The sequence below is a fragment of the Panthera pardus genome, unplaced genomic scaffold (assembly GCF_024362965.1).
Source record: "Panthera pardus isolate Hobbes unplaced genomic scaffold, ASM2436296v1 HiC_scaffold_20, whole genome shotgun sequence".
NCBI lineage: Eukaryota > Metazoa > Chordata > Mammalia > Carnivora > Felidae > Panthera > Panthera pardus.
This window is the reverse complement of record NW_026526766.1, coordinates 61,706,648-61,727,651: the sequence shown is the minus strand read 5'-3', so window position 1 is coordinate 61,727,651 and position 21,004 is coordinate 61,706,648. Positions and strand designations below refer to the sequence as shown.

The window sequence follows — 21,004 nt, the reverse complement described above, 5'->3', positions numbered from 1 at the left end:
ATATTTGCACTAACTCAGAATATATGATGTTTGGGGCAGAGATGAATGAAAGTTGCATTGGAAATGCCCACAGTGAGGGGTTTCTAGGCAATATAGCAGTAATGACGTCAGCAAAAAGGCAGAGAGTTCTGATCAACCCTGGAGAACTCTAATCCTGATTGTTATAAATTCTGGTTCACAAACAATTAGTATCCATCATCTTGATAGAGAAATAAATCCTTTATACCCCTAAAGAATACTTTTAGGCAATAAATTATTAGCTCCATTTAATATACACACAGTTATATATAGTTGAAAGAAAATAGCACAATACAAAAATTGTGCATGTTTGTATCTCCTCAAAGCACACAGCAGTGCTTTGCCCACAGGAAGCAGTCAATAAATGGTTATTGAATTCAGAATGTCCTTCCCAATCAGTGAGGTTTAATATATTTCCAATTCAGAATGCCTATTAATTTTTCAGCATTAGTAAGCCTTTTAAAAAAATCTATTTTGGGATGTGTTTAAGAGTTCACAGCAAATACTATTCTAAAAATGATTAAGAGAATACTGTTCAATGAAGCATGCTTATTCAACACACCGGTAGCCATTGATAAAATGTAGTTTAATCATTTAAATTTACATTGTTAATGTACAAGAGCATTTCTTTCAAACCACAGGTTAACACACACTAAAGAGCAATGCTGTTAGAAGAGCAGAGAAACTTTGGAAAACTCTGCTGTCTGAAATGAAAGGCAAGGCACTCTCCATTAACAGCTGGTGGATTCCTGATTTCTGCCCACAGAAGGCGTGTTCACACTGAGAGAGCTCTCCCACAAGGAAGAATCACCTGCTTTAATTCTTGCTGTCCTCTTCTGAGCTAGTTTGGTCATCCACTCTGTATGAACTTGTGTGTCAACATCAAGACAAAAAAAGGGAGTTGAATTGATGGATTATGTGGGAAGCTCTCATAGTTATTACAACTATGGAAGACGGAAGAACACTGGCTATAACCATTATTTTCAGCACTAGCGTCTAGACCTATAACTAAAAACCTTCATTCATTTCAACCAATCAATATTACGGCTAAAAAGTCTTTTCCTTAAATCTGATGGGTGTAAAAATAAAAAGTAACAGCATTTCTCCAGGGCTCTGGTTTTTCTGTTTGTTTTGTTTTTCTCCTATGGATATGACAAAAAACAAGGATTAACTTTCCAATACCAATGGTGCACAAAAGGGTTATGTATGCACAGCATTTCTAATTTATTCAAATTCAATTTGAATTTGATCTGAAGCTACCTTGTATGAAATGTTAGCTTTCCTGATATTTAATAATGTTTATTATGTTTGCATATAAGCTCAAAAAATTAATGCAAAAGTACTACTTTCCTCATGGTCATCAGGTAAAATGTAAATGGTCGTGGTTATTTTTAAAAGCCTATTTTCCTATAGATGTAGTAAGTTGAGTAAAAACACTATGGAAAAGAGAACCAGGTCCTAGTCTTGGTTCTGGTCCAACCAGCCTGTTGGATCTTGGGTAATCTTTACTCTTCGCTGGGCCCCCGTTTTCTCCTGTATGAGTTTCAGAGGGGTGGGGGACCAGTCAACAAGTCAGGCCCCTGCCAAGTCTAATATTCCAAGATCCTAACATTGCAGACCCCACCACCTGGGTATAAAAATAATAATCTTTTATAAAAGCTCACACAAACATAATACATGATCAAATATCAGAATGACTGTTGGAAAAAAAAACCATATATGCTTTGCTATCTGGGTTATCCTTTGCAGCAATTAGGCAATTCATTTGGCATTTGTTTGATTGTATAATTTAATGACAATATAAACAGCATAGTTCTGTTCTTTCTTCTTTAAAAAGACTAAAGCAAAATGATTTAAAGCTAACAAAAACTACTGTGACATCAGTTTGACATTCAAAGTTTGTTTCTTAGCAAAATGGCCAAAGATATTTTGACTTGATACAGAGTATATAATATAAAGACTTTTCGACCTAAAAATCTTCAAACATTATTCGAATTTAGCAAAACATAAGCAAAATTTTAATATCAAAGTGCTAAACAGTACTGCCTTAAAAGTCACTGCAAATGAACCATAAAATAACTGCATGGGAAGTAACATTTATTGTACAAATGGTTAATAAAAAGACACATTATAAATATATATATGTAACCTGCTATATTTATATATATATTTGTTTATTTAATTTCTAATAGGTGTATCCAAGTCGCTGTGAACACCCCATTTAAGTACTCTAACTCAGTTTCCAGGAGCTGGTGGTCTTGCAATAAATACAGGCAAAGCTATTACAATATAACGTGCATACAAATGTTTATACAAATAAGGACACTATGCAACAAATTATCTCGTAGTAATATGGCATTGACAGTATAAACATACAAAAGGGAGTACGAACACGGAATGTTGAAACGCAGCCCACTAATCCTGTCTAGTAGTCACATTCATACTATAATTTTTTTTAAAATAAGACTCACTTGCTCTCCAAAATTGTCTCTGTAACCAGTAACAAAAATTAAATTATATATGTTTAAAAAATCTTATTACCTCTGATGTTTACCCTGTATGATCAGTTCCTACTTATTTGTATGTTCTTATTTACGGATCAGACATGTGAGACTCACTGAATGCTCCTGGGGCTTCTGAACGAATGTGTCAGCTAGTTGCTATCAACTGGAACAAGTTTAGGGAACTGTGTGTGGGTTGATAGAGCACAACCAACTCAGTTGTATGCAATCCATTTTATAATCTGAGCCCCCTTTGGGACAGCTGGACAGTTAGGGCAGAGATCTGGATCCATTAAGAATCGCCTAAAATCTTGGACGGACCATACCTCAGAAGGGTTCTATAGGGCAGGTGGACAAAGCCTCTGCTAGGAAAATTAACATGTGTCACTTGCCAGCATGACTACTTCCTTTTTATTTCCATATAAAATAAAGGAGAGTTAATAAACAAGACTTAGTAAGACAGCACTTTAAAAATTGCACTTGTATATGGAAGCGAACTGCCATTATTGTTTTGCTATGTCTGATTTATAGGTAATCCTCATCTTTCACCATTTGTTAAAATAAAATAAAGGAAGAAAGAAAGTAAGAAGAGAGAATTTCTGCCTTGTTTGCACCACATACATACCCTTGACACAGGAAGTGTATTCTAAAGATCAACCTCAAGACACATCCTACTCTGGCGAACAACCATCGGCTGTTCTTGTTTTTAAATACAAAGCAACTATAATTGTATTCCCCAGAAAGAGTTTTAAAACAGTTATATTATCCTTTTTTTTTTTTTTTTTCCTGCTGGGATAGCATCGTCCAAAAGTGCTTTGTTAGCAATTTCTTAGAAAACCCTCATGAACTATACCCTCCCCTCCCGCACCAACCCCAAAGCCTAAATATAAAACACAACCCCAACACAATACTCTGCAAGTTTTCTGGCTTTAGGTTGTAAGGAAAAGTGCCAGAAAAAAAAAAAAAAAAGTCTTTTCTACAGGAGCTGCTTTTTTTTTTTTTTCTCTTAAGCAAGGACAGAAAATGGTAGGTGTCCAGACCCAAATCCTCTGCTGCTTAGCAAGTCGGAGGCACTAGCCAATGAGGAGGCTCCCCCCTCAGGCTGCTCCTGTTCAGAAAGGCAGGGTGTCCAGGAAGAGCTTGTCGATGATGGAAGGTGGAGACACCAAGTCTTCCAGCTTCAGGTAGAAGATGCGCTGGAGGCCCAGGGTACAGATCTTTCTCAGTTCTACCAGAGCGCCCAGGACCTTGGGCTCGCTGGGCTCCACAGCCTGTCCTTTACTCTGGTGGTCTTTCAAGCTGCTTGTGATCTTGTTGCATAGCTCCTCTACTCTCTTTGGTTCTTTTAACCCATGTCGTTCTGCAGAGCAATGGAAAAGGGGCAAGTTTGGAAGGCAGTTACATCTTTTATTTAAAAAAAAAAAAATCTTTTTAAAGTTTGTTTGTCTACAGAGAACACGCACGAGCAGCGGAGGACCAGAAAGAATCCCAAGCAGGCTCCGTAGCCCAGTGTGGGGCTCAAACTCACAAACCGAACTGTGAGATCACGGCCTAAGCCGAAGTCGAGGGTCGGACACTTAACTGACTGAGCCGCCCAGGCGCCCCAGGAGGCAGTCACATCTTAAGAGGCTTTGAATCCCTAATGGAAGCCCACGTCTTGTTCCTGCAGTTGGGATGGCATGTTACAATGCAAGCGCCTCCCTCTTGGAGGGAACTCGTGGCCTTTGGACTCCAATGGCACCAGGGTTTGCATCCTAGTCCTGCCACTTCTTCACTGTGTGCCCCTGAGTTAGCCTCTTGATTTTTAAGCCCCAGTGTCCTTATGAGATGAAGATAATAATCGTCCCTAATTTCGGGTTTCTGGGAGGACCCACTTAGGTGAAGCACACAGTTCCTGGCACATAGTCACACTGAGTGAACGACAGAGTGGTTATTATTTTGCATACATACGAAAGCCTTGTCAGGAAGCAACTCTTTAGAGTGACAAAGAAACACGTCCAGACAAATGAATTAATGTTCTCATCTTGACAGATGGGGAAAGGGGCTCGGTCAGTTCCATTTGCTAATGCAAGGGCTACCCCCCAAGACCCAGCATAAAGCACATTCTTCATGTTTTCATGCACATGCTTTCATGCTAACCAGCACTGAGAAGAATCCAGCTTTTCTTTTCTTTGTTTTTTTTGCACCCCCCCCCCCCTTTGAAACACCTATTGACCTACACCAGGCACTCTGTACAAAATACACATGTCTTCCTGCTGTGGAGATGGAAAAGTCAAAGAGAAGGGAAAAGGCCCAGAAACAGGCACTGTGGCATTCTACAATGTAGCAATACATGAACACCAGTATCTCATATTTTATAAAACAATACATAAAATGATCCCCATGTTGAATATTATGATCCCCTAATTTATTTTAAGGTTAAGTGATAAACCTTAACTGCTAAACTGATCTGAACTCAGTTTTCTGAGGCAGATTTTGTCCTCTTGCCCCAGAACAATGTTGCATCTCTAATCAGAAAGGAGCCTGCCATCCAGTACAAATCACTTTGCTCTCCCTCAGCATTTAGATACCAGAGCCTCTTTCCTGAGAGAAGGGCTTGGCCCCAGTTATCTCAGTCAGGGCTTGTATCTCTAAGTATATTTACATGTAAAACAATAATTCTTGTGAGATGGAAGGCATCCTTCCAATGGGAAATCAGGCAACACTGTCTAATTTTTCCTAGGTTTATTTTTTCAGTTGGGGATATAGTTCCAGTATAATTAAGGTATAGCATTATATTAGTTTCAGGTGTACAGAAATGTTCAGTGATTCAACATTTCTACACATTACTCAATGCTCAGAAGATAAGAAGTTACTCTTAATCCTCAGTTGGGGATATTTTTGTTGGGGAAATTATTTCCTTAAAACAAAAGCCAATCAGCAAAAAGAAGCAATGTCCAGCAATGTTTTCTTCTCTTGCTCTAAATCAAAGGAGGCCCAGGGGCCAGAAGATCTGCATTCTTCCTTAGGTTGGCCTTAGGTTGGCTAGTTGTGTACAACTTGGGTGAGCTCCTCTCTCTCCAAGGCTTATCTTAAAAGGAGGAGGTTGAATTTAATGACCTCTCAGGTCCCTTCCAGCCTGATGGTTGTAATTATATTAAAGTACAACCATGAAAATTGCTGGTTGGCATCTCAGTTGGATTGTGACTTGTAGGCATCTCATCTCAGTGCATCATAATATAGAGAAAAGGGCACTGGGCGTGCAGTCAGACAGATCTGGATTCTGGTTTTGGTTTTGTTACTTACTAGCCATGTGACCTAATCTCTTTGAAGCTCAATGTCCTTCTAGGAGAATGGGGATTACAGGGCGGTAGACACACAAGTCTTGATTCTATCCTTCATTCCTTTCTGTGTGTCTTTTTTTTTAAGATTTTTATTTTTACTGAAAAAATTTTTAAAATTATTATTTTGGAGACGGAGAGTGTGTGTGTGTGCATGCAAATGGGGGAGAGGGGCAGAGGGAGAGAGAGAATCAATCACACTTGATGCTCAGTGCTCCACACTCAGCACTGGGATCCCACAACCCTGGGATCATGACCTGAGCCAAAATCAAGAGTTGGACGCTCTTGACTAAGCCACCCAGGTGCCTCTATGATTTCACTTTTAAAGAATCTCTACACCTAACGCAGGGCTGGAACTCAACCCGGAGATCAAGAGTTGCACATTCTACCTACTGAGCCAGCCAGGCTCCCCCTTTTCCGTGTGTCTTAAATATTACACAATAAATTAAAAGAAGAAGTGCCATTATAATAAAACCTACTTCCGTGGGTCATTGTGAGGCTTAACTGAGATGATGAAACCCGAAAGTGCTCTGCCAACTGCAGGGTGCTCCATGCGTGGTACCGTCAGCACCTACGATGCTGCGTGACATGTGGCAAGTGGTTGGCAACCACAGGGTCAGACAAAAGGCAGTAAAGTTCCCTACTTCTCAAGGTTTGCAGTGCATGATTGCAAACTGTTAGCTAATCAGCCCAGGTGCAAACCTGTCCTCTACTTTTATCTTTACTACATACACATAGTCCCTTTGCTTAGTCTCAAAAGATGCACCCGGGAGTGAACTTGAAGAGAAACTCTTCCTGCAATGGTGTTCTGCCTAAAGTTTTATTTTCCCTCCAAAAGTGAAAAGGCAAGCTGCAAGATTGGCAACAAACTTCAAAAGGTATAAGATGTGCATAGCCTCTGACCAAGTAATCCCACTCCTGGGAATTTATCTGAAGGAAAAATTCAGAAGAATGAAACTGTATGCATGAAGACGTTTGGGGTAGCAGTATCTATTAAAAAAAAAAAAAACTGGAAAAAGGTAAGGGGTAGAAGAATAGGGATATTGTTAAGTAAAAAAAATGGTATATGCACGTAATGGGAGATTCTGTAGACACCAGAAAGGACAAATATGAAGATTATGAAGCAACGTGGACAAATACAGAATATCACACTAAAGAAAAAATAGAATATAAAATGGTATCTAAGCTGCAATGACATCTAAGTGGAAGTTATTTCTGCATATAGAGAAGGGTGAAAGGAAACAAAATAGTGAGAATATTTATGAGATTATCAGATAACTCCTTTCCTTTCTTTTAAAATTTCCAAGTTAGTGGCATTTACGTTTGAAACAGTGTTAACACAGAACAATCTGCGATTTGGTGGCTCTAGTGGCTGTAACATGATCAAACAGTCATCGTGCTGATAGTAAATTCTATCAATACTGAGCTATATCAAATTAGGTTCATAACCCAGGGAGGGACACTATTCCCAGAATAAAATACCAATCCGTTGATGTGAACTTCCCCTTCCTTTCAGTGCCCCATGTCTTGAATTATATTCAAGATCCCATATTCATTTTTAGGATAAAGGAATGGAGCAAGGTGTTGGCTGGATTTTGGGAGGGGGTTGATTATGGAAACTTATAACCAGACTTTCTTATGGCCAAACTCACAGAAGGAGCCTCAGAGTTTTCCCTGCTCTCCAACCAGTTGTGGCTGCTCAATAACTATGGCAACCATTATTTATTCAGTGAACTCAAGTGGAGATCGATACCTCCCTGCCAGCTGGATCAACCCTAGGCCTGGAATTCCTTGAGGAATTCAGAGACACTCCTGTTAGAAGCCAAAGGCACCTTCTTTGTTGTTTTGAACAGCTACTGGATTTGTGGCTTCTTTACTTTTTCAAAAGGGCTGAGATAAAATTCGGTCTCCATGCAAACTACTGCCAGCAGCAAGCAAATTTTCAAATCACTAGGGAGTCACTAGGTGTCTGGGACCTTCCTGGTAATCTGAAATTCCTTAAAACCCCAATAACTGACATTTTAGTTTAAGGGACCTTCTTTCTTTTTGCAGCTTGGTAAACATGGCTGCAGCGCTAATAAACAGAGACTTCAATCCGGGGGGAGACTGGACATTTGGACTTCCCCCTTCCTAGAGAATCACATGCATCTTAGTGTAAGATCTTTGTCCCCATTAAACAAAACAGGGTCTTCAGCACTTCTTGCTTTTTGATCTACATCATTTTTATCCAATACTCCAGTATTTTAACTCACCTTTATGCATTCAAAGCTTTAAACTGCATCTTACAGAAATGGTTAACTAATAGATTTACATGTTACAGTCATAGTACATATGAGTTGGAAAGGATTTGAATCATTTAGATCACACTCCCACCTAAGACAAGAATCCCCACCACAAGAGATCACAAAGAGAGTGCCCAGAACCAGCTGGGTAATAAAACTAAACTTAGTAGCACTTTATATTATCCTCTTTTACTTAGATTATTTTATCACACCTCTCAGCATCCTTGTGAATCAGGCAGGACAAAGATGATCTTTATTTCATAGTTAAGAAGGCTGAGGCTCAGAGAGTTTCATGACTTACTTACAGTCAAAACTAGCAAATGGCTAATTTCTTTTGTTCCAAGTCCAGATGTTTCTACTATACCAGGATGCTTTGAACATCATATTAGAATGTTCTTCCTCATCCTGAGGTGAGCTCAGCCCCCCTGAAACTCCTTCCTACTTTCTGTGTACCTAATGAACTAATTAATGAATTACGTCTTTCAACAAATACGTATTAGGTGCTTATTCCGTGCCTAGCAATGTTATAGCCATTGGGGTAGAGCAGTGACTAAAACAGACAGACAACAGATCATATACTCCTGATCTGTGTGGTATTAGTATCTAAAGAAACTGTTGGATTCCCATGCAATTTTAGCTGCCCATGCCATAGACATCTCTGCAGAGAGAGGAAACAGAGGCAATTGGAAGAGGAGAGAGAGGAGGAAGGGAGAGGGGAAAGTGAAGGAATGGGAGAGAGGGAAGGGGGAGAGAGAAAGGGAGAGATTGACTGAAATGATAGAGGTATTTAGGTCTGTGCTCATGTTTTCCCCTTTTTGCCTAGTTAAGACCTATTCATCCTTTATTTCTTAAGCAGCCTCCATGCTCAGCGTGGAGTCCAATGTGAGACTCCAGAGGTGGATGCTTACCTGACTGAGCCACCCATCTTTTAGATTGCAGATCAAATATTTCTTCAAGGGAACATTCCTTTTTACTCCCAGTTTAGACCATGTTCTCCTATGGCATTCTACTTTTCCCCTTTGAAGGATATGACAGGTTGAAATCAGACATTGGTCTGACTCTTGCCTGCCTCCTCCATTAAATATAATCTCCATGGAGGCATGGACTGTGTTTGCTCACCATTATACCTACAGCACCAAGCTTACTACTTAGGAGACACCCAATAAATGTCTGTTGAATGAATATGTGCATGGAGGAACCATGATCTGTAAAATACGATTCACTGAATACTAAACATGTAGGTTGCTCAGAATAAATATACAAGTAGGGCATAAGCAGCACCCAATGGTAAAGAACTTCACAACTCTAAAACCTCTTGTATTAGAAGCTTAAGAGCCAGATTTCCTGGATGTACCATCTACCACTCATGAGCCTGATGACTGTTGACCCATCAGTAAAATATGGCTAATAATGGTACCTGCCTCGTGGGTTGTGGTGAGAAGTAAATGAATTGATACATGTGAAGTATTTGGGCCAATGCCAGCATACAGTAAGTAACAAATATTAGCAAGTATCCCCTATGTCTAAGACTCAACTCATTAATGTCCCTTCCAATCAGGCACTGCTCTGAGTTTGCCTTTTAATGATTTCACAGTCCTCCCCATCACTCCCATAACCATCTCTAATGATTGCTTCCCCCCAGCCGTCCTAGTTAATCCATCGAAGAACTTAGGTTATTATCTCGGTGATGTTCCTCTCATCTAGCTCCTCCTCTCCAGCTTGCAGCCTCTGGGCTAGGTCTTCCCTATCTGTCACCTTCATCATTTCAATAGCTCCTTGCTGGTCCCTCTGCTTCCCATCTCTGCTGTAATCCATCCCAGGTCCTTCCAAATCTCCTTACTAAACAAACAAAAGAGCACATGTAAAACCCTTGGCACGGTGCCTGGCACTGGGTATTTTAAAACGATGGCTATTCTTAATTTCACGGAATCCTAATTACCAATAGATTTCATTGTCCCTTGCTACACAGTGTGGTCCCTCCTCCAGCAGCATCAACATCAAAATGCAGAATCTTGGGCCTTACCCTGGACCTCCGTAATCAGAACGTGCAGTTTAACAAGATGCTTAGTGATTTCATGCACGTGAAAGTTAGGGAAACTCTGCTCTAGTCAATTCTGGTCCCCATGAGATGCCCGGGCCAGTCTGCAACCAGTGGTTGTCTAGCCTCTGTTTGTAAACCTAACTCCCCAGTGCTGCTTGCTCCTGGATCAAGCTTTTCTTATACTGAGCTGAATTTTACAGGGCCCAGTTCTGCCTCTTGGACCCATACAAAAAAGAAATTCTCTTCCTCATGTCAAGCAGCAGGGTATGAGGACAGGGGATGAGGACACCCAATAAGGAAAAGCAAATCCTTCTTCTTTTGAGCAGGTCTCAGGGCACAGGCCAGCATGGAGACCACAGTGAGATAGTTCCAGCTGAAGGGGAAAACGAACCCCAACAAACAAACAGGACCTTCCTGCTCTGAGCTCTCCTTCTTTCTTGGGGAAGTCATCTCACTGCTACCTCTTATTGCATACGTAACATCCTTCACTGCTGGGCGGTCCCCAGAGACACCGAGCCCACACTGATCAGGAAGCCACAGGTTGGTCAGCAGTCTGTGCTGAGGCTGTAATAGTGCTTTCCACTCTGCCTGTCTTTGGTTTATTAGAGTATGTGTCTGTCTCCCTAACGACACCACAAACTCTTTGAGGAGGAGGGATTTGTGTGGCTGGCGCAGAGCAGATGCTCAATAAATAATACTGAATTAATCTGAATTGAAATAAGGTAGTCCTCAGGAATTCAGACTATTTTCTAATAACAAAGTAGTAGGCTAAAAATAATTAATTTTCCTAATTTGGGAGACTTTCTGAAATTCACAATTAACCCATTCATTTAACCAATATTTGCCATGTGCCAGACGCCTTTAAATGCCAAAGTAATTATAAAGATGAGTAAGACTCTCCCTGCCCTTAAAGAAACGCACAGTCTATTTAGAAAAGAAGAGACACAAATAAGTTACTTAATATAATGTGTATATGCAATTATAGGGATGCAGGAAATTGTTCTGGATTCTCAGGAGAATAGCTAGCTCTTCCTGGAGGTAAGAAAATAACACTTAGGATAATAATAATGAAGGTTTGGCTAATATTTTTTTCTCTGCAAAGTACACATTAGCTCACTTAATCTTTATAGGAAACCTGCAAGTAGACATTATCTCTGTGAAAAATGAGAAAACTGAGATTCAGAGAGGGTAAGCAACTTAGCCCAAGACTGCCCAGCTAGGAAGTAGCAGAGTGAAGACTTGAACTCAGATCTCCCATCTCCAAATCTTGAGACTGCCCCCACCCCTTTTTAAAAAAAAGGATATTGCCTTGCCAAGTTGTACACTTAGTTTTCTTTGCAATGCAGCTGATGGCCATATACGATATAAACACAGGGTAACCAGGTAACCACTTAGAATGAGCTCTGGGAAGACAGGTGGTGGAGGGTGTGGCAGGATCAGCCACCTGCCCGGTCCTCCTATGACACTGTTTCGTTGCTTTCTGCCCCTGCTTCAGCCTTCCTTTCTGCTCCTCAATCTTAGAGTTCATGTTCCAACAAGACCAGGAGAAAGATTATAAAGCATAAGAGAAAAAAGTCATTTTCTCACTTGACAGAAGCCCTGAGAGGGAAAAGAAAGCTATGGAGAACATCCTTTTGTTGAAGTGATTAGCAAGACGGCATTTGGGCACTCAAGATTCTCTCCACCATCTGGTCCAAAATGGCCTTTCCGATCTTTTCCCCCTTTTCATTATGTGGGAAATGCATTGTACTCTGAGGCTAGATCATAATCCCAGGCCATAAGATAAATATCACATGGAATCAATCTTTTCCCTGAAAATCTTCTAAATTTCCCTACAGTGCAGCTCTCACCACTAGAAGTAGAGAGCCCAGGGCCCACACTGTGTTCATGTCTTCTCCCTCCTGCTCACTCCAGGATACATAGTCATCGAGTATAATAGACTGCACTCCTTTGGTTCTTCTTTCTACTGAGATTACAGGTGCAATTTAACACATGTGATGCAATGCCACTGTGTTTGCTCTACCCCAGAGGTGCTCAAGTGCTCCATGCCAAGCCCTTGCGATGCTGTTCCCTTGGTCTGGAATGTCCTTCTTCTCTATCTTCCCATGGCTACATGCTACCTCCTTGGGAAGTCATTCATGACCAGCACTTCAACCTTTCTCTGCCCTAAAAGTGTGAGCAGTAGTCTGGCCTTACCCTGCACTGAATCTGTCCATTTTAAGGACCTGGGCACTAACCACTGCACATCAAGTTCGTGACATGAAAATCACATAGGACTTCCTAGTAGGCTATCCATGGCTTATCTTTGCATCCCAAGAAACTGACACCAGGCCTGGCACATAGTAGGACCTCAATATTTATTTAATGAATGGATACTTATAAAAATGGTGATTCCACACTAACTTTATGTTTGGGGAGCTTCTTATTTATTAAATATAATTAACTATAACTAGACATCTCCTCACAGATACCCCATCAGAAGCAAAGCCTGTAGGTTGTTCCCATGTCAGGGATGGGGCACCGGTTAAACAGGGCGGTTAGGGCAGAAAAACTGGGGACTTAAAAACGTTTGACAACCACAACTGTGGGGAATGAGAGCGATCTGAAAGAAACCATTTCCTGCCCCACCTCCCCACCTAGTTTATCACAAGGGGGCCTAGAGAGAGGTGGAAGAAGCAGAAAAAAGAATTAGAAAAGAAAAGCCACTTTTGCGCAAACTTCTAATACTGCGCGGATTCTTAATAATTTTCCTGGAAAAGAGATTGGTTAAAACTTCTAACATTCTGCTTCCTTTTCAAGAGTTCTTCCCTGTGGTTTAGGGGTAGACAATTATTTTGGGATGAATTTCCTGACGCCAATAGTCCAACTGGTATTCCACAAACACCCTGTACGATCAGTGGGTCTTATTCAGAAGTGAGGATTTCACGGGAGCCCATATTCAAATGGAAATTAATATCCGCAACAACGCACACTGCTGTTTTCCAGGCACTGCCTTTTCTGCCATTTCCTGACGCTTTCACACATTTCAAACACTCTCCCAACCAGCAAGTCACAAAGTATTGCAAGGTCCAGAAATGAGGCAAGAGGGGCTAACTTTTCTTTTTGGTTATACCCGCAGCACCTGTAACAACTCTGCACAGGTGGGCGGGACTGAGGGCAGTATCCCATAAAGGACGTGGCCCTGCTGTGCCCAAGTGCTTGGTAAGTGCAATCTCATTTCTTCAATACCAGTGTTATCCTTTGGGCCTCTCAAGCATCCAAGGATGCTTGAGATAGTCACCAAACTTCATACCTCCTAAAGCCACCACCCACTTCCTCATGCCACAGAGTTTGATTTTCGACTACCTAGGGCTTCCAAGGGGAAGGGGCAGGCGTGTGCCTAATATTGGGGGCTCCCTGTCACCATCACTCCAGGATGGAATGTGGGTGGATGCAGTGCCTATTCTGAATCCGGTCTGGTTCCATCACAAAGCTACTTTCCTGTAATCCATACTGCTGCCTCATGGAAGAGTTGTTGTCATCCCCACTTCACAGACGGGAAGACTGAAGTTCAGAGAAAGGAAACGTGTTACTGAATAACACACGCTTGTTAAATGCAAGACCCCACATGCAAACCTGGGGTTGCCAGATCCCATCGTCATGCTGTGTCTGCTGTGCCAAACTGCCTCCTCCCCGAGCACATCCCCACAGAAAGGGCAGCGGGCTGAGCGGCTATAGCCGCAGGACACACAGTGGACTGGACGCAGAGACAGCACTAGCAGCACCTTCTCCCAATTCCTTCTCTGCATTCACTACACTGAGCTGCCCAGTATCTCCAGGAGGGGACTGTCTGGCACCCACATGTCCTGGCCTCAGAGTCATCTATTAATTTCTACTTAAAGAGTAAACCAACAACAACAAAAGGTGTAAGCCTCAGTGGCTCTCCTCTTAAACCACAGCTCCTGTACCTGAACTGGCCTCTTCCCTCTCATTTGTGCTCAAAGCCAACTGTCAGGGTAGTTCTTTGTAAATGTTTGCTTATTAATATTATTATTATTATTATTATTATTATTATTATTATTTTGAGAGAAAGAGAGAGAGCGAGCACCAGTGAGGTAGGAGCAGAGAGAGAGGGAAAGAGAGAGAGAATCCCAAGCAGGCTCCACACTGTCAGTGCAGAGCCCGACGTAGGGCTTGATCCCACAAACCATGAGACCATGACCTGAGCTGACACCAAGAGTGGGATGCTTAGCCGACTCAGCTACCCAGGTAGCTCTTTCTAAATCGCAAGCCTGGCTATGATTCTCCCTTGGTCAAAATCTTCCATGGGTCCCCATTGTCCTCCAAATAAACTCTGACCTCCTCACTGATGTCAGGGGCTCTTCTTGCCTTGCTCCACCCTTAGCTCTCATGCCAGCCTCACTGCCCAGAACGCTATTTTTTTTTTTTTTTTGGTCACTTCCTTCCTGAAACTTATGATAGCCATATTTCCAACGGCTTTAGTGAATTTTTATTTATCTCTAGAATTCTCAGTCCTTCCATTTTACCCTGGAGATATCCTGTGCCTTTATCAAGGACCATCACTGCTTTTAATGTTTATTTATTTTTGAGAGAGAGAGACAGAGCGTGAGTGGGAGAGGGGCAGACAGAGAAGGAGACACAGAATCTGAAGCAGGCTCCAAGCTCTGAACTGTCAGCGCAGAACCCGACACAGGGCTGGAACTCACCAACTGCAAGATCATGACCTGAGCTGAAGTCGGACGCTTAACTGACAGAGCTACCCAGGCACCTTAGGACCATTCATGCTTTTAATAGATTACCTGTTTTGAGAAGACCACTTCCTACCTTCTATCTCTCAGCACTCTGTGCCCACTCCCCCATCCCTACTATGCCACAACACCCTGTACCACATGCATTAGTTTGTGCATTCTGTCTCCTCCAGGGATGTGTGCTATCTCTGAAAACGCACTGACACGCTGCAGAGCACGGAGATCAGTGAACACCTGTTGATTAACTAGACTCAACAGTCATTTCCATAGAGATGTGGCAATGTACTGGTTTTGTTTACTGAAAGCCAAGGCTGGCTCTAGTATTTTTTTTTTTTAATTAACTAAACTCTGTACTTTCTAGTTTTGAATGTTGAACTGTCCTAGGAAGAGCTGAATGGTTTTGAAATTGAGCTGAAGAGCTTAGTTCAAAGGTAGCCTTTGAACCAATTTCACTCCAGTCCTGCTGGGAGCAATAAACTTGTGCCTTGAACATGCTTATTTTCCTCAGGTGCTCCCACAAGCCATTTGAAAGCCCTCTAAATGGAATTCATCCTCTTCAAGATGGCCTTGCTTCTGTTTTTGTTAATGGCTCCCTCAGAAATCTCTGGTAGGCACCATCAAAAGAAGGACCAAAAACCTGGAGGAAGTGGGGTTCCACTTGGAACACTGAGGGAACAAAGTAGTGTCTGAGTCTTACCGTAGCATGTGCTAATTACTTCTATTTGCCTTCAGATGAAGCATTAATTGCTGAACCAGCCTAGCCTCTTAAGGCACTCAGACGCATCTCACTGTCATTGACAGGAGATGTCACAAGAAGGTGCATGTGAACAACCCACCTGATGCATGAGAAAAATGGGCCCATTTGCACCAAAGGATGGATTTGGTCCTCTGTGAAGCTCATTATGTTCCTAAAACACATGTTTTCTACAGCTAAGAGTGTAGCAAATCTGAACCTTAATTCCTAGTCTGACAGCCTAGCCCATGCTTGGCTCTGATGACAAGGATGGCAGGTGAGCCCCAGGTCTGGCTAGCCTCTTCTGAAGCCTCCAACCTCTGTCACTGGTTCACCAGGCCCCAGTCTGATGAGAAGGATGAGACTGAACAGGACACTTTGGAAGTGGAGGGAGGGGGGCAAAGGGAGCTGGGGCCTGGGGCTCCGAAAGCAGCCACAAGGAGGTGGTATTTCTCTTCTCACTGATGTGCCTTTCTTTTTCTCTCTCATTCTGTCTTGGGAACCTTTCTCTTTTTTTTTTTTTTTTTTCAACGTTTTTTATTTATTTTTGGGACAGAGAGAGACAGAGCATGAACGGGGGAGGGGCAGAGAGAGAGGGAGACACAGAATCGGAAACAGGCTCCAGGCTCCGAGCCATCAGCCCAGAGCCTGACGCGGGGCTCGAACTCACGGGCCGCGAGATCGTGACCTGGCTGAAGTCGGACGCTTAACCGACTGCGCCACCCAGGCGCCCCACGGGAACCTTTCTCTCCCAAAAGACCAAAAGGGAGAGGGACACCTGCGTGGCTTAGTCGACTGAGTGTCCAACTCTTGGTTTTGGCTCAGGTCACGATCTCACGGTTTGTGGGTTTGAGCCCCAGATCAGGGTCCACACTCACGGCTCAGAGCCTGCTTGGGATTCTCTCTCCATCTCTCTCTGCCCCTCCCCAGCTCCCTCTCTCTCTCTCTCTCTCTCTCTCTCTCTCTCTCTGTCTCTCTCAAATAAATAAATAAAACTTAAAAAAAAAAAAAGAAAGAAAGGGAGAGGCATCTAGGGGGAAGAAGGCATAACACAGAAATTGAATATGTGTTATGCTTCTGGTTCTCAACCTTTAAAAATTATTGAGTTGAGCCATTTTTTGCTTTTCATAAATATCTATTTTTCTCAGCTCTCCGCCAAAGTTGCTAAATAAAGTTGTAAATAAATAAATAAATAAATAAGGTATGTTTCATATTTTTTGGTTTTACTTTGGGTCACCTGCCAAGGACTGGGAGAAAGGGAGACTTGCCCCTTCTGCTCCATAGGAACAGGCTAGTTAAGGTAAACTTCCTTCAAAAACCCCACGTAAAAATAACCCAGAAGCAGTTGGTCCAACGTCAACAGAGCTTCTGTGGAAATTCAGATTTTTCCTGAAGGTTCATGGCAGTAAGTTGCAGATATATGTTTCTTTGTTTAAACAAGGTTAAACTTAGCAGATTTTAGAAAAGTGGCAGTCATTATCCTAATTTGTATGTGTGTGTGTGTGTGTGTGTGTGTGTGTGTGTGTGTGACAGCCAAAGCCAGAACCCCTTAACACAGGAAAGGAGAGGAAGGGGGGCTAGGGACACAGTCACTTTGGTGACCAGCTGGTGCTTACCTGTGATCATGCTCAGTGCTGATAGGCATGCTAAGGCTTGGATATCAAGGTTCAGGCTCTGCAAACTTAAGGAAAAGTCTTTAATGGAGTCGAGCCACTCCCCAAATCCACGAAGGCACTGAAGTCGATGCAGGACAAGTCCGTTGCAGAACACAAACTTATCTTCAGCAGTGTTCGACCTATAAGACAAGGTCATGGCGGGTGGGAGAGAGAGATACATTAAATGGGTGTGTTCAGTCTGTCCAACACCATAACACAAAGGCACCTGAGTAACCACGCGGCAGTGTTCAGAACCCGGCAGCCTATGCTGTGAAACTTGCCCAGATACTCTTGATGACCGAGACTGTGCTCCTGGGATAAACAACCACCGCCACTTGTCTGTGCGAACTTTCTTGGTGAGCATCAGCCCTGGGAAGCTGGGGTGGAGCACTTGTACTCTTATTATGAGAATCAGTTGCCGTCCCACCCGGGATGGGACACAGAGGAGCAGGCACTCCAGGAGCACGGCAGTGAAGCACTGTGCACCGCCTCTTTCTGTAGTGAACACAAGCCTTTTCCCTTCATGGCTCCTTCCCTTCTTATTCTCAAATGTCAAAAACTGAAAAGACCCGAGACTAGACACTACAATTCCACTCTGCAGACTCTAAGAACACCAAGTCCTTGCAACCGCCAGAAGTCAATCACAAAAATAAAAAGTCACTGAAAGTAAAACAGTCATTTTGCATATCCTTCTCTACTTAAAAAAAATTTTTTTTGACGTTTATTCATTTTTGAGAGACCGAGAGAGAGAGACGGAGTGTGAGTGGGGGAGGGGCAGAGATAGAGGAGACACAGAATCTGAAGCAGGCTCCAGGCTCTGAGCTGTCAGCACAGAGCCTAATGCAGGGCTCGCAGAGCTCAAACTCACCAACTGCAAGATCATGACCTGAGCTGAAGTCAGATGCTTAACCGACTGAACCACCCAGGTGCCCCGGTGCAGGGCTATTTCTACATCTGCCTGATAGTTTATATTATGTCCATCATCACCTCGTTTGTCTCTCATGACAGGTGCCTTGGAACACCTAGATGTCACCACTTAGCTATGGGGCCTACGCCACTCTTAATCGCTCCTTTTCCTTACCTGTAAAACAGGAATCCCGATTGCTACCTCTTAATATTGTTGTGGGAATGAAATAAAGGATCTGAAAGATTATGCACCGGGCCTGGTACACAAGGGGAGCTCAAAGAGCAACAGGTGTAACTAATTCTGAATTCTCTGTGGTCCTTACTTGAATCTTACCTTTCTTTTCATTTTCCAGTCTCTTGCTACATATTTGTCTCTTTTAGCCTATTGCGATAAGTTAATATCTCTTAATTTGTGCTTCTTGGATGAGTAGTTTCATTCATTCATTCACTTAGCAAGTATTTCCTTAGGACCAAGTATATGCCATTCCTGGAGCCAGGCACTGGAGAAAACTTAGTGAATGGGGCATATGTGGCACCTGCCTGTGGGGAGCTTATCCCTTACTTAATCCTTTGCTGTCTGCCTAACAAGTGACAGTCACATTGCTGGCTTGGCTCCTGTGCACACCGGCTTGGCTGTAATTATGCTAATTACTGACTCCTTAGATGTAACTCCTCCTCTCTCTCACAGATCCCGCCACAGAGGCATATAAAGGACACAATCGTTCAGTCTCAGTATTTAAAACATGGACCTCAGGCCACTGGCTTCAGAATTGCTGAAACATGAGTTAAAAATGCAGATTTCTGAACGTTCTCCAAGGTAGCTCCAAACCAAAATAGCTGGGAATGAGGCACGGGAATCTGCAGTTTAAACAAGAGTTTCTGGTAACACAGTATGAAAAGCTTAGACAGATCCCAGGTTCCAGCTTTTTGAAAATTCACTGCCATTCTGTCTTTGGTGTCACTGAGTAGGATAGGTTGAACCAAATCTTTTGATCCAGATTCTCCTGCAGTAAACACTGGGGGGTTGAGAAGCCGTGGGAACTCTTTAGAGCCCCAGCTTGGGTACTAGGACAGTAACTTGTCAAATAGAAACCCATGAGGTAAATGCAATGTTCAAAACAAAAACTTGCTGCCAGGAAATACCTTATGCACCATGAGAGAATCTTCACAGAATCACAGAATGCTGGAACTGCAATGGGCTTCAGAGATCAACAAATCTAACCTCATTTTACAAAGGAAAGTAAACTTCAGGTGAGGCCACTGACCTGCCCAGGGTCTTATAGCAAGTGCATGTTAGAACTGAGACTAGGACCCAGGCGTCCTGGCTACCAGTCCAGTGCTCTACCCACTGCCCGGTTTTTTAATGCCTGACCAAATTTCCTATTTCTTTCCTGAGCAAACTTTTCACCGATGACTCAGTTAACAAACCCAGCAGGTTTCCAACTGCTTCAAAGCAAGGAGAGAACGAAAAAAAGATAAATAGTGATTACCTGATGGAAAGTCTGAGAACAAACAGCTCCAAAAAGGCTGATTCTATAAGTAATGTCTGATCTTCTTTGGGGAGATCAGTAAACCCGGGAATCTTTTCCGCCCAGCTTCTGGATACATCGATGGAGGCTGTCAGGAGATTGTAGAACTGTTGCACATGTTCGGCATCTGTGCCTGCAGCGGCCTGTTCGGTGGGACAGTACTGGAATGCAAACCACACACAACAGCATTATCTCAGTGCAGCAGAAGCAGCAGCAGTCTTAACAAGCTGGCTCTTCCCAGGCCATCAGTGCCTAAATCCTCACTTTTAGGTCTCACATAAACACTTGTTGTTTTTTTTTTGTTTTTTTTGTTTTTTTTTTTTTTTGCACTTAGTCTCATCTGATTCTCACAATGTAAACAGAGCAAATTTTGTTACCTCTTCACAGACAAAAGAAATCTGGTTAAGTCCCATTAGTGCAGTGGTTTTCAATCTTGATGCAATCATCTGGGGAGCTTTAAAAAACACTGTGTCTAGCTCCTAGGCACAGAGATTCTACTTTAGCTGGTCTGGGGTGGAGACTGGTCAGCAGGAATTTCAAAGGCTCCCCAGGTGATTCCAAAGAGCAACCATTGTTAAGAACCATTACCCCTAGAGGTTTGTGTCCAAGTAGGCCTCCAGGGTCTACTGATTCCAGGAGAGCATGGCTGTCTCCAAGCAAGATGCTCATTAAGCCACAGTTCTCAAAGTGTAGTCCCTGAGAATGTGCCAGAAATGAACATCTTGGGCCCCATCCCAGAACTGCAGAAGCAGAAACTCTGAGGGTAGGACCAAGAAACTGTTTTATTAAGATCTCTAGCTGATTCTCATGGACACTGGAGTCTAGGAATCACAGAATTAACCAACAGGAGAAGAGAATGATTTTTGCTTGCTGTGACATAAACCAAATCAGGAAGGGGATGGGAGGGTGTCTTCTTAGTAGGGCCCAGACAGTTATGTGCTATCAGACTCAGGACTTGTGGGTACTAAAATGAATGGAAGTTAAAAAAAAAAAAAAAAGAAAGAAAATTCAGTTCCTCAGTCACACTAGCCATATTTTAAGTACTCAAAAGCCATGTGTGGTATATAGAATATTTCCATCACTGCAGAATATTCTATTGGATGGCATTGATCTAAAGGATCCCAGGAGAAGAAAGGTACAAGTAGGAATGAAGTTCCTGCCCAGCTTTTGGATATTCTGGTAGAGTCAAGGTTTTGCCTGAGTCACTGGAGGAAAAAAATCTTTCCTGCTTTAGGCAGGAAGATTGATATAGCAAGATAATAATCAAGGGA

At 42.6% G+C, this 21,004-nt stretch overlaps 1 protein-coding gene across 2 annotated transcripts in view; it reads right to left on the bottom strand.

The window, feature by feature from the left end:
* Positions 1 to 585: 585 nt before the first annotated feature.
* Positions 586 to 21,004, bottom strand: part of NR4A3 (nuclear receptor subfamily 4 group A member 3) — a 40,895-nt gene continuing 20,476 nt past the window's right edge. For both annotated transcript variants that reach the window (XM_019454357.2, XM_019454359.2), the window contains 3 exons: positions 19,695 to 19,894; positions 17,260 to 17,438; positions 586 to 3,879 (listed from right to left, as the gene is read on the bottom strand). In XM_019454357.2, coding sequence (XP_019309902.1) covers positions 3,632 to 3,879; positions 17,260 to 17,438; positions 19,695 to 19,894 — 627 coding nt within the window. In that variant the 3' untranslated portion in view covers positions 586 to 3,631. The remainder of the gene's footprint in view (positions 3,880 to 17,259; positions 17,439 to 19,694; positions 19,895 to 21,004) is intronic.